At 35.9% G+C, this 12,881-nt stretch overlaps 2 protein-coding genes across 2 annotated transcripts in view; both read left to right on the forward strand.

Moving 5' to 3' along the window:
* The window catches only part of LOC127831199 (uncharacterized), a 40,177-nt gene extending 40,117 nt beyond the window's left edge, over window positions 1-60 (forward strand). Inside the window, exon 9 of the mRNA XM_052356190.1 lies at window positions 50-60. Within this exon, the coding sequence (XP_052212150.1) occupies window positions 50-60 (11 nt within the window). The remainder of the gene's footprint in view (window positions 1-49) is intronic.
* Window positions 23-10,134, forward strand: LOC127831754 (uncharacterized). The gene is made up of 2 exons (XM_052356791.1): window positions 23-2,541; window positions 2,830-10,134. Exons 1-2 carry the CDS (start codon window positions 66-68, stop codon window positions 8,814-8,816), a joined length of 8,463 nt encoding a protein of 2,820 aa, XP_052212751.1. The 5' UTR covers window positions 23-65; the 3' UTR covers window positions 8,817-10,134.
* The last annotated feature ends 2,747 nt before the right edge of the window (window positions 10,135-12,881 follow it).

The raw sequence follows: 12,881 nt of genomic DNA on the forward strand, positions 1-12,881 counted from the left end.
ATGATAATGTGTCAAAAGAATCTACACACAGTAATTTGGTGGAAATAAGAGATCAGTTGATTGATATGACAAGCACAAGCACTGTTAAAAGAACAATAGCTGGAGAGATTGTGAAGTGTAACCATGATAATGAATCCTTGAGTAGAATTATTTTGGAGTGTGAAGAAACAACGAAAGGCAAATTGAAACATCCTCAAGAGAAAGCTGAAACATCAATGACTGAAGCAAGTGAAATTACTTCAGAAAATAAGGATATTGAAGAGAATGTGAACGATAGTGATAAATCAGAAGGAAAGCGTGTACAGAAAAGTGGCACTAGTACAGAGGTACTGCCTCGAGTGCATGAGGAGTGTAATGAAACTGATAAACCAACAGGCATATTTGAATCTCATAATAAGACAGGTTTTACATACAGTAATAGAGAAATCCAATTAGGAAAGGAAAGTAATGGAAACTCCGGAAAAGAATTTGAAATACAAACAAACTCTTCTCAGGTTGGCAATAATTTTAATGAAAATACAGATGAGATATTGAATTCTCAAGAGGAATGCTTATTGGAAGTTAAAAAGTCTGATATGAAAAACGGCATTGGAAGTGAAGTTGATGTTAATGATCCTTCTGGTGAAGACAATGTTACAGACATTTATAAGGCAGTTGAAACTAAACAAATTTACCAGGAGGAGAATGACCTGTTAAATGGAAAAACTAATTTGTCTAAAATGAACTCTTCGGAGATAATTGGTGTGCAAGACTTTGAATCTGATAATGTTAGGTCAGTGTGCATTTTGACTGATATTGATGGTGATGCATGTAAAGAAGATGCAAACAGTTTCCAAAGACAGGATAAACAGATCATAACATTGACTGGATTTATAGATGACAGTGATAATAAAAAGTTGACTAAAGTTATGGAAGACAGTGTTGACCAAACATTGACTGGAGTTATAGAAGATGGTAGTAACCAAACAATGACTGAGGTTATAGAAGACAGCCGTAACCAAATAATGGCTGGAGTTATAGAAGACAGTGGTGACCAAATAATGACAGGAGTTATAGAATACAGCGATAACCAAACAATGACTGGAGTTACAGAAGACATTGGTGACCAAACATTGACTGGAGTTATAGACAACATTGGTAACCAAACAATGACTGGAGTTATAGAAGACACTGGTAACCAAACATTGACTGGAGTTGTAGAAGACGGTGATAAGCAAACAATGACTCAAGTTAAAGAAGACAGTGGTAACGAAATATTTACTGGAGTTATAGAAGACAGTGGTAACCAAACATTGACTGGAGTTATAGAAGACAGTGGTAACCTAACATTGACTGGAGTTTTAGAAGACAGTGGTATCCAAACATTGACTGGAGTTATAGAAGACAGTGGTAGCCAAACTTTGTCTGGAGTTATAGAAGACAGTGGTAACCAAACAATGATTGCAGTTATAGAAGACAGTGATAAACAAACATTGACTGGAGTTATAGAAGACAGTGGTAGACAAACATTGTCTGGGGTTATAGTTGACAGTGTAAACCAAACATGGACTGGAGTACTAGAAGACAGTGGTAACCAAACATTGACTGGAGTTTTAGAAGACAGTGGTAACCAAATATTGACTGGAGTTATAGAAGACACTGGTAACCAAACATTTACTGGAGTTATAGAAGACACTGGTAACCAAACATTGACTCTAGTTTTTGAAGACAGTGGTAACCAAACATTGACTGGAGTTTTAGAAGACAGTGGTAACCAAACATTGACTGGAGTTTTAGAAGACAGTGGTAGCCAAACATTGACTGGAGTTTTAGAAGACAGTGGTAACCAAACATTGACTGGAGTTTTAGAAGACAGTGGTAGCCAAACATTGACTGGAGTTTTAGAAGACAGTGGTTACCAAACTTTGTCTGGAGTTATAGAAGACAGTGGTAACCAAACAATGATTGCAATTATAGAAGACAGTGATAAACAGACATTGACTGGAGTTGTAGAAGACAGTGGTAGTCAAACATTGTCTGGGGTTATAGTTGACGGTGTTAACCAAACATTGACTGAAGTTAGAGAAGACAGTGGTAACCAAACATTGACTGGAGTTATAGAAGACAGTGGTAACCAAACATTGACTAGAGTTTTAGAAGACACTGGTAGTCAAACTTTGTATGGAGTTAAAGAAGACAGTGGTAACCAAACAATGACTGCAGTTATAGAAGACAGTGATAACCGAACATTGACTGGCGTAATAGATTACAGTGGTAGCCAAACATTGTCTGGGGTTATAGATGACAGTGTTCACCAAACATTGACTGGAGTTATAGAAGACAGTGGTAACCAAACAATGACTGGAGTTTTAGAAGACCGTGGTAGCCAAACTTTGTCTGGAGTTATAGAAGAGAGTAGTAACCAAACAATGACTGCAGTTATAGAAGACGGTGATGACCAAACATTGACTGGAGTTATAGAAGACAGCGGTAGCCCAGCTTTGTCTGGAATTATAGAAGACAGTGGTAACCAAACAATCACTGCAGTTATGAATGACAGAGGTAACCAAACAATAACTGCAGTTATAGAAGAGAGTGGTAACCAAACATTTACTGGAGTTATAGACAACAGTGCTAACCAAACAATGACTGAAGTTATAGAAGACAGTGGTAACCAAACTTTGTCTGGAGTTATAGAAGAGAGTAGTAACCAAACAATGACTGCAGTTATAGAAGGCAGTGATGACCAAACATTGACTGGAGTTATAGAAGACAGCGGTAGCCAAGCTTTGTCAGGAATTATAGAAGACAGTGGTAACCAAACAATCACTGCAGTTATGGATGACAGAGGTAACCAAACAATAACTGCAGTTATAGAAGAGAGTGGTAACCAAACATTTACTGGAGTTATAGATATAAGTGCTAGCCAAACAATGACTGGAGTTATAGAAGACAGTTGTAACCAAACATCGAGTGGAGATAAAGAAAATAGCAGTAACAGAACATTGACTGGAGTTATAGAAGACTGCGGTAATTTTAAAGGCAGTAACAATGTTTCTAGAGAAGGAGTCTCATTAGAAAGTAGAAATATAACTGCAAGTATGCATCTTGAAACAGAGCCAAAAGAGAGTATTTCAGACATCGCTGCAACACACACTCTTGGAGAAAAGGAATTTCTGCAAAAATACAAATCTGAAGACGAAGTTGAAACTATGAATGTAGAGAGTGCAGTAAATGAACAGGAAAAAGAATCCTATTCAGCAACAGTCTTTAATATCCAGGATGAAAGCAGCTATTGTAAATCCGAGTCTGACTCAGAAATCAGTTTTATATCGGAGCCTTGTATAAATGAGCAGGTCAGTGAAGATGAAATCCTATACATAAAGGAAATGAATGAAAATGAGCAAAGTGAGAAGATAGATGAATTTAAAGAGATTGACCTGTTTGATGGTATTCAAACATTCTTTAAAGAACCTGGGTCACATAAATTATTGGGACATTCAGAACCAGTAACAGTAGATGCATTAAAGCTGGAAAACAAGTTAGTTGCCTGTCAACTTGAAGCAAATGAGAATGAAGAATTTCTGGGCAACAAAGCATTAGTAGAAGGAAAAATAAATTATACAAAAATGACAGACACGTTACAGCATCATTCTAGTAATGACTTAACTATGCCTTTGCTGATGGATTCCTCAGATCGGGAAAGTGTTGCATCCAGACAATTAGAAAGTGAACTAGTTAAGTCAGAGGATGAAATAGATGTAGAGAATGGTACAGAACATACAATTAAACCAGAGACATATCAAACAGATGATCAGGGAACTCTATACATGTGTGATAAAAGTTCAGAGGCAACATTTGAGCAATCATTTGTTGAACCAACACATGATATAACTGACATCAGTGTGTGTGATAAATTGGCAATAAACATACCACTAAAAAGCAATGCAGCAATAATGCCTGTAGATAATAACATGGTAGAACATGTGAAAAATCAAGACATGAATAATGAAGAGAGTAATGAAGATTTAAGTAGGACACCAGAGGAAAGAACATATTTAATTAAAGAAACAAGCAGAGAACAACTTGACAATTTGAATCAGGAAGAAAGAGAAAACATGATGCTTGAAGGTTATTCCATAGATGCACAGGGTCAAATTGACAGAGATGATACATGTGGTTTACATATGGATCATAATTTACAGCTGATGACAGGTCATTGTGTGAATGATTGTGATGAAAGGGAAGAGAAATTTGTACAACCAAATGCAATTGATAACAGTGTTATTGAAAAATCTACCTCTGCGAATGTTGAACTTGCCCCAAAAGCAAATTATGATTTGATTGTTGATAGTCCTGCTGAAAATACCGACATGAGTGGAAAAATTGTGAATAATGGCATTAAAGTTGACAAGTCTATGGCTGAAAATGCATGTTTGATAACTGATATCTCTAAAATAAGTGATAATAAAAACGAAGATGTTTTGTTTGATTCTGAGAAAATAGACACCAATATGTCAGCTCTTAGCACCAATGTGGATCATGTTGTTAAGGATTTACTTCTGACGAAAGAATCAGAAATTATAACTGAACATTCCAAAACTATAAGTTGTAAAAGTAGAGAAAAGACTTTAATATTGCTTGAAGCAGGTACAGGTTTAATTAATGATGACTCTAAATTTGTTCAAAGCAAACCTGAAAATATTTATGCGAAAATAATTTACCCAGATGTAGAAATTGAAAAGAGTAGTAATACCGAAAAAGTTCATGTGAGCTGTGAACAAGAAAATGTTAGCCATGTGGCTGATAGCTTTAGCCAGGATTCTGTTGAGGTTACAGGTGTTATAAGTGATTTAGTAAATGAAATTAAAGAGGACAATTTGCCACTGAGTGATGATAAATCATCAAACGATGACTTTAATGCACCAATCATTGAAACAGTGATTGACCAAGAAAGATCTTGTCCTATTGAAATGAGCAGTCATACTGATTCAACCACTGAAAATGATAGATCATGTATAGACCTTCCAATCAATTTGATGAGCTCTGATTTCATATGTAATAATGAAGTTGAAAACAGTTATTGTAACCCTCAGATGGCTGAAAAAAGTTGTGAAGGTGAAAAAGATTATATTGAAACTAAAGTCAGAGATATATCAGTTGGCAAAACACTTCAACATGATGATTCGAAACAACCAACAGACATCAGTATTCCCACCATATGTAATGAAGAAAGCAAAACAGTTGTGATGAGCCACATAGAGAATGTGAAAGTTGACTGCACAAATAATATGAATTCCATTGTTGAAGAAGCAAAAGAATCACTTGAAAGTGCAGGGAAAACTTGCAACATGCAGTCTGCAATTTCAGACATAGATCATATAAATGTCAAGAGATCTCCACGATTGAATAAACTGAAACGAAGAGATTACCGCCATCCTTTTAAGAAGAAAGTAATTGCTGCAAGTACACCAAAAGTAAACAATGATCACAACTATGATCACAAAGATAAAGGTTTTGGAAAGAAATGTCAAGATCAGCATATTAAAGAATCAAACAGTTTTGCTCTTAAAACTGCTCATTTGAATGAACAAAAAGAATTGCCAGTTAAAATAATGAGTAGCGATGAAGTTGAGAGTATACGTAACATAAGCAGCATGAAGGACACAAGTCCAGACATGACAGCTGAAAATGTTGACATTCTTAAAAGCAAAAGTCTCTTTGAAAATACTCAATTGAAACCAAAGGCAGTTGTTTTTGAATATGTTGGAAATATTACCTCTGGAAATGCCAGTTATGGATCAAGTATGAATGTATTAAAGTCTGAAATTTGTGATCTGATTCTCAAATTTAACTCAGCAAAAGGAAAAAGTACAGAAAACAATCTAAATAATTTGACTGATGTGAATAGTTCTACACAAAATACACGTGAAAGTAGTGCCCTGGATAATGCACTATCAAGAGCATGTGAAGAATATAAATCTGCTCCTGAGCAGAGTGTATCAATCTTGAAGCTCTCAGACACCAACCAAAGTCAGCCTGTTAGTGAACCGTACCCTAAAAGTCATGTGAAAATGGAACGCGAGTGCCATGAAAATATCGAAGTTCAAGTTGGGGGAGCCATGATTGATTGTGGCGGTAAAACTGATGGAAATGAATCAGATTCAAAGAAAAGCAGTAATTCTTCTACAGTGGAGGATCTTCTGCCTCCAGAAATAAGACTTGAGAATGAAACAGATGAGGAGTTTTTAAAGAGAGCTGAAAAGATAAAATCAGCCCTAAAGAAGGCTGTGAAATCCTATCAGTCTGATTTTGATTTTGAAAACCAGTCAAGTGTAGAATCCAACATTCCTCCTGTAACTCCAGAGGAAGAAACTGATTTGCAGAATTTTGATGTTGCTAGCTTATATAGTAACACTTCTACCAATGTCCCTAAGAAAGCACCACTGGTTTCAAATGTTGTTACAGTTGTCTGCATGACAAAAGGTAATAAAGTAAAGACTGTAACCAGCAAAAATGTGAGAGCCATGATACCATTATCAGTTTCACAGTCCATGCCAAAGCAGCCAGTGTATCTTCAGAAATCTCAGTCCTCAGATGACATACATAGTCAGGTCGGATTATTAAATTCTGCTGCTGCTGATCCTAGACAGTCTTCGGTATCTTCTCTGGCTATGCAACTAACCTCCCATCACAGCAAAGCAAAGAGAATGCCAGTGTCAGTGCCCAGGACTGAAGTAAAATATGCCCGCAGTTTATCCTCAGAAACGGAAAATTTTAAGTCTAAATATGTGTGCAACCAACAACGCACTCAGCAGGGTGTACCAAGAACAAATGTTAAATGCAACAATTCTAGTCAGCCAAGTATCATGCAAATGGTGGTTGAGCGGTCTGCACAAGTAATGACCAGCTCCAATAGTGTTCAGGTAAACAATGGCATACCAGTCAATGCTGTAACAGGTCAGGATAGTATTGAGAAAACTGTGGTAGTGACAGAAAATCTGTCAAAAGTGAAATCTTTCAGAGAAATTCATAAAGATGAGAAGCCCTTTAAATGGGAGGCAAGTCCAATTAGAGAGTTACGTTCAAAGACAATGTCACCAGATAAGGAAGGCACAATGCAGGTAAACGATTCTCCAAAATCCATAGCAGCACCGGCAGTTGCTAGACGGAAGAGAGTGAAACAGCATGAAGAGGGTGAAGACATGCCAGCAGATTCAAAAAGAACCAGGCAAGGTAAATCTGTTGTTAACAAAAATGTTGAGGCAAATGAAAAGTCTGATGAGAACGGTCCTAATATTCTGAAATCAACAGATTCAGACATGGTCATGGAAAACAGTCAAGTTAAATCTGTTGTTAACAACAATGTTACGGCAAATAAAAAGTCTGACAATAAAGATCCAAAGATTCCAAAATCAGTAGATTCAGACAAAGTTATGGAAACCAGGCGAAGGTCATTTAGTGAATTACCTTCCAATAAAAGCGCTGCCAAAGCTTTTAAAGATGATTCTTCAGAAAATAAACCCTGTTATGAAACATTTTCACCTTCAAACAAACCGTCTGACCATGTCCATAATCAACTGAGTCAGCTATTATCAAATGCTCCACCACCACGGAAAGGATGCATAATCAGGTCTGGCTCTGGTAGAAAGCATAATAAATCAAACACTCCTACAAAAAAGAAAGAAAAAACTAGAACTGAAAACAGTTCTGCTGTAGATTCAAAAACGAAGAGTGGATTAAGATGTAACGTGGATGGCACTCAAGCCTATGATAGTACACAGCCTACAATCAATAAATTAGAATTAGAAGAAAACCAGATGAATCAAGGTGCTTGTCAGTCAGAAATCAATATTGTCACGCAAAGTATTGAAGATTCAGCCACAAGTCTGTTACAAGTAAACAATTTGTCACAATGTATTGAAGATTCGTCTGAAAACCCTGCAGAAAATTTGCAAAATGAATCTTATTCTCCCATTTCTGACTCTGAAGAAAGCCAACTCGACATCATGGCTGAAGTGAAAAGGAGAGTGAAAAATAAGGTTTTAAACCTGAAGAGGAAGCTGTATATGGGTAACAACTTGGCCAACACACCTGAAGGTTTAGCTTTTCATGACATTGATGAAGGCCTTGATGAAGGCGTAGAGTCTCCAGCAAAAATGTGCAAGCTGGATGGCACTTCAGGAAGCCCCAGCAAGTCAGACTCTGAGGATAAACACAGCGAGTCATCGTACTGCAGTGATTCCTCCCAGCCTTCAGACAGTGTCAATGAGATAAGCCCGAAACCAATTCGACAGCTTATCCACGGTGGAAGGGTTTACCAAATTCAGCAAGGTTCAGTGACCGAGTTTGATATAAAACAAGGTCAGACTGACCCTGAGTCCAGTTTTATGTCCAGATTGAGTCCACATGAAGTGACCCCAGTAACAAGCCCAATGTCATCACGTACTTCCAGTCCCTCCAGAATGTATTCAGCTGTAAGTGTAAGTTCCAGGCACGTGAACACTTCACCATCTAGCCTTCAAGAGCAGCCATTACCATCCAGCCTCCAGAAACAGCCTTCACCAGGAACAAAACACATCAAACCATTCAATGCGGCAAATGCAAGTTCTGTGATTAGCCCTGTGAGGAGACGTAGTTCTACAGCAAGCTCCAAAGCTAGCAAAGGACCGAAAAGTCGGCCCGGGATTACCACCAGGTCAAAGGTTAATGAATATATTGAAACCACATTGCAGAGCATCAGACCTCATGGCTTGAAACCAAGTCCAACCACCTGGAAACTCAACAAGAAAGTTAAAAGGAGTATATATTCACTGGAATTCAAGAAAACTCAATGAAAAACATTTGTCATTCAATCGCTAGCAAACAGTTGATTTTGTGATTCAAATGCTCAGTCATCATTATTGAACACTTATAGTGATCAATCCAGGAGTTGATAGGACTGTGTATACCTCGGTACTTTGTATATATACCTTGTTATTTTTGTAGATGATGAACATTTAATCTTGTATTCAACCAAAGGCAGCTTCTTCACAACGTGTAAGCTTCTTTTACATAACATAATCCATTGATGATTAATTGATCTTTACAATCTATCAGTGTTAATGCAATTACATTTACATATTAATATTTTTTCTCCACAAGAATGTGCATTTTCTTCTCAAAATATGATGTGCTATTTCTCTTTATTTAATCCTGCATTTTGTAATTTTATGTATCTCAAAGCTGCTATTACAAATGGGGTACACATTTTATGGCAAAAATAACGTTCTGATTCATTTAATGTAGGTGACACAGACATATTTGAAGTAAACATGCAGAATCAAAGAATCAAACAATTGATTAATTTGTAAATTAACACATTATTTTTCATTAATCGCCCCCTTGGTGCAAAAAGGTACCATGTTACATGGAAATTAGTCGGCACAGGGTTACTTTTTGCTCCCATGGGGCAATTTGTTGTTAAGTTCACTGATGATTCGTAATTGTAAAAGGGTAATGTTTGAACATTATTCAGATTTGCACTTAAATTCATATAATAATGGATGTTACTTTTACGTAATTATGTGTAGTACAAAACATTTTTATAATTAGTATCTTTGGAATGCTGCAAAACATTTCGTTCGTGTTGTCTTAAATCTGGGTGCAATTGAAGGGAACTGGTGATTGCTTGATTTACAGTTTGGAAAAGGAAAAGTTGTTTGATAATGCTGTACAATATTATCTTTGAAATAATTTTTTGCAATATCAGGTCTGGACAATTGGAAGTCATTTCTAATGAATTATATTTCTGGCATTGACATTGTTCATTGTAAACAAGGTTTTGGTTAATTCTAAGAAACGTTTATTATGATTACTGTTTTGATATTATTGGTTTTTGAATTGTATAAGACAAAAACAGATGTTTAAAAGCAATTAGTATATTGATAGTGCATTGTAACATAGAACTCAATGAAGGTTTAAACGTTTTATTGAAAATATAATAGACACACATTCACGTTATATGAGGAGACTTGGTTGATCATGTTTGCATAGTTTGTCATGAATTGACTCTTGTTCTGAGAAAACTGGGCATAATGCATGTGCGTAAAGTGTTGTCCCAGATTAGCCTGTGCAGTCCGCACAGGCTAATAAGGGAAGACACTTTCCGCTTTAATGGTATTTTTCATTTAAAGGAAGTCCCTTTTAACCGAAAATCTAGTTTAAGCGGAAAGTGTCATCCCTGATTAGCCTGTGCAGACTGCACAGGCTTATCTGGGACGACACTTTACGCACATGCATTATGCTCAGTTTTCTTAAAACAAGGCTCAAGTAACTCGCAGTCTGTTCAGGTTTTATGCTGTTAGCTGCTCATCAGTAAATGAGGGTTGCTTTTAAAACTTGAATTTAGTAAGAAAGGTATTTAATTAAATGTTACTTTCTAAGGGACTACAAATGCGTCAAAATATGTATCTAAGTGGTAAAGGGTTAAACAAATTAAGTGAATCTTCATTCTTTATTGGTAGATGGATCTCTGAGAGGTTTAGTGCAGTACACAAGAGCCATGCCTGTTAATACTGCTTCCATATCATATGGCTCTTTGGTAATGTTTATTCATTATGTTTGCTGTTGTCATATTTTGAAAACTGAGAAGAAGCAAGGTGAAAATTCATCCGTAGATAAATTGAATGGAGGGAAGTGAATTGCCCAAGAAGCACAAATCTTGCATCCATATTTTCAGAGTAATTATCCTCCGCCATAGGCGGAGGGATATTGTTTTGTCGTTGTCCGTCCGTCTTTCCGTCTGTCCGTCCATCAGGAGCCATATCTTGGAAGTGCTTTGGCGGATTTCATCGAAACTTGGTATAAGTATATATATGAATAATAGGATGATGCACGCAAAATGGCATCGTACACCATCTGATAATAACAAGAGTTATGGCCCTTTGTATCTTGAAAAAATGCTTTTTTTAGTATCTAATAAAACACTTTTGTGTCCAGAAGCATATTGTCGGAGGATATCAATTCAAAGAATTTGCTTGTTTCTTTGTTTTAAACCTGAACTAACTATGCTATCTAACAAACCAGCAAGTGGAATGTTTTTCATGCACAGCAATGACCTTGATGTTAAAAAGCATCTGATTTGGATAGAAAACAAAACTTGTTTAAGCTTAATTACTACCTGTAGTTGAGATTCAACTTTGTGTATATATTTGATTACCTTGTTGCCATATTGTTGTTTTTAAACATATGCATATTTTTGTCCCCTGCCAGTTTCACCTGAGGGGACTTATGGTTTGCGCTCTGCGAGTCTGTCAAACTTTTCTGGATCCTGCGATAACTTTAAAAGATCTTTATATTTTTTCATGAAACTTGAAACATGGATAGATAGCAATATGGACATTATGCATGTCATTTCATTTTGTTCCTACGTCAAATAATTTGGTTGCTATGGCAACAAATATTTATAAAAAATAATCTGACAATGGTGGAGCTGGTAGGGGACATTTATTGCTTGGCAATATTCTTGTTTCATATATATAATGGATTGTAAACCTAGATCATGATTTGAAATTAATGTTATCTTGTTTTCATGGTTGTTTGTTATACCATTTATTACACATACTTCTACTAAGCATTGTGAAACTCAATATGTTTTTGATTTTCAAGCATTTCTGGTCAAGTTGTTAGGGCAGGCAATCATGGACTGTCAATTTATTTATGAAGATGTTGTACATTCATGATTGAGCTTGACTTGTTTGTTTATATATTCTCATCAGTATTGTGTCCATGTACCGGTAAATTTAAGTCCATATTACATTGCTTTTGTTTTTAATGTTGAAATATTACATCACAAGTCTTTTCTACTATCTAACATAATCTTTTGTTACACCGTTATGATGTGCAACATAAATGTATATCTTGAATTGTTCTTTCGTTGTTGTGTTTAAAGGGTAATTTCAGTAGGTCAACGGAGAACTACATGCACATAATGAGAGCTATTAGCTAGTGGTATCGGCTGCCTGGCATCATGTGTCATCAGCAATTTTGTTCAAACGCCATCTCCTAAACCGATCTAACTTATATACTTAAAAGATTGTGAAATCTGGATTAAAATATCTAAGATTTAAACTGAATGCATGTTGATAATCAAATTTGACACTTGAGTACCTGCTTATCACATCTGTGTGAGGTGCAACAGCTCTACAGTTGAAATTTGTCGTACACACGAAGGAAAAAAAGCTTCAGTCAATACTAAATTATATCAATATATGTGATCAAAATGAGTCACAGATTTTTCAGTGTGATGTAAGATGAGTTTTGACCATATTTCTTGCAATAATTATATGCTTTGGAAATGTTTTAAGGCAATTGAATTTTGCTCATTTTCATTATTTGGGGAATGCTAATTTAAAACAACGGTTTACTCTATAGCAATAATTGTTCAATATTAAAATGTACATAATCAATAGAGTTAATTGAATCAATTGAAATAAGCAGTTAAAATAAATTTTAAGATATTTTGTATACATATATACTAGAACAGAGTTTTTTATGGAAAATTTGAATGATTGCATGCTTATTGTCCCCTACCGGTTTCACCGGAGGGGACTTATGGTTTGCGCTCTGTGTGTCCGTCAGTCAGTCAGTCGATTAGTCTGTCACACTTTTCTGGATCCTGCAATAACTTGTTCTCAATATTTTTTCATGAAATTTGAAATATGGATGGATGGCAATATGGACATTATGCACGTCATTTCATTTTGTTCCTACATCAAAAATTCTGGTTGCTATGGCAACAAATACAAAAATTATATTTCTGACAATGGTGGAGCCGTTAGAAACATATATTGCTTGGCAATAGTCTTGTCCAGGATAACATATTTATTCACATAATAAAACACTATTCTTGAACCTACAAA

The sequence above is a fragment of the Dreissena polymorpha genome, chromosome 5, assembly GCF_020536995.1.
Source record: "Dreissena polymorpha isolate Duluth1 chromosome 5, UMN_Dpol_1.0, whole genome shotgun sequence".
NCBI lineage: Eukaryota > Metazoa > Mollusca > Bivalvia > Myida > Dreissenidae > Dreissena > Dreissena polymorpha.

Coding starts and splice junctions, on each gene's coding strand:
- LOC127831754 (XM_052356791.1), top strand. CDS start 66: ATGACAAGCACAAGCACTGTTAAAAGAACAATAGCTGGAGAGATTGTG. Junction 2,542..2,829: donor TGCAGTTATGAATGACAGAG/GTAACCAAACAA, acceptor TGGATGACAGAG/GTAACCAAACAATAACTGCA.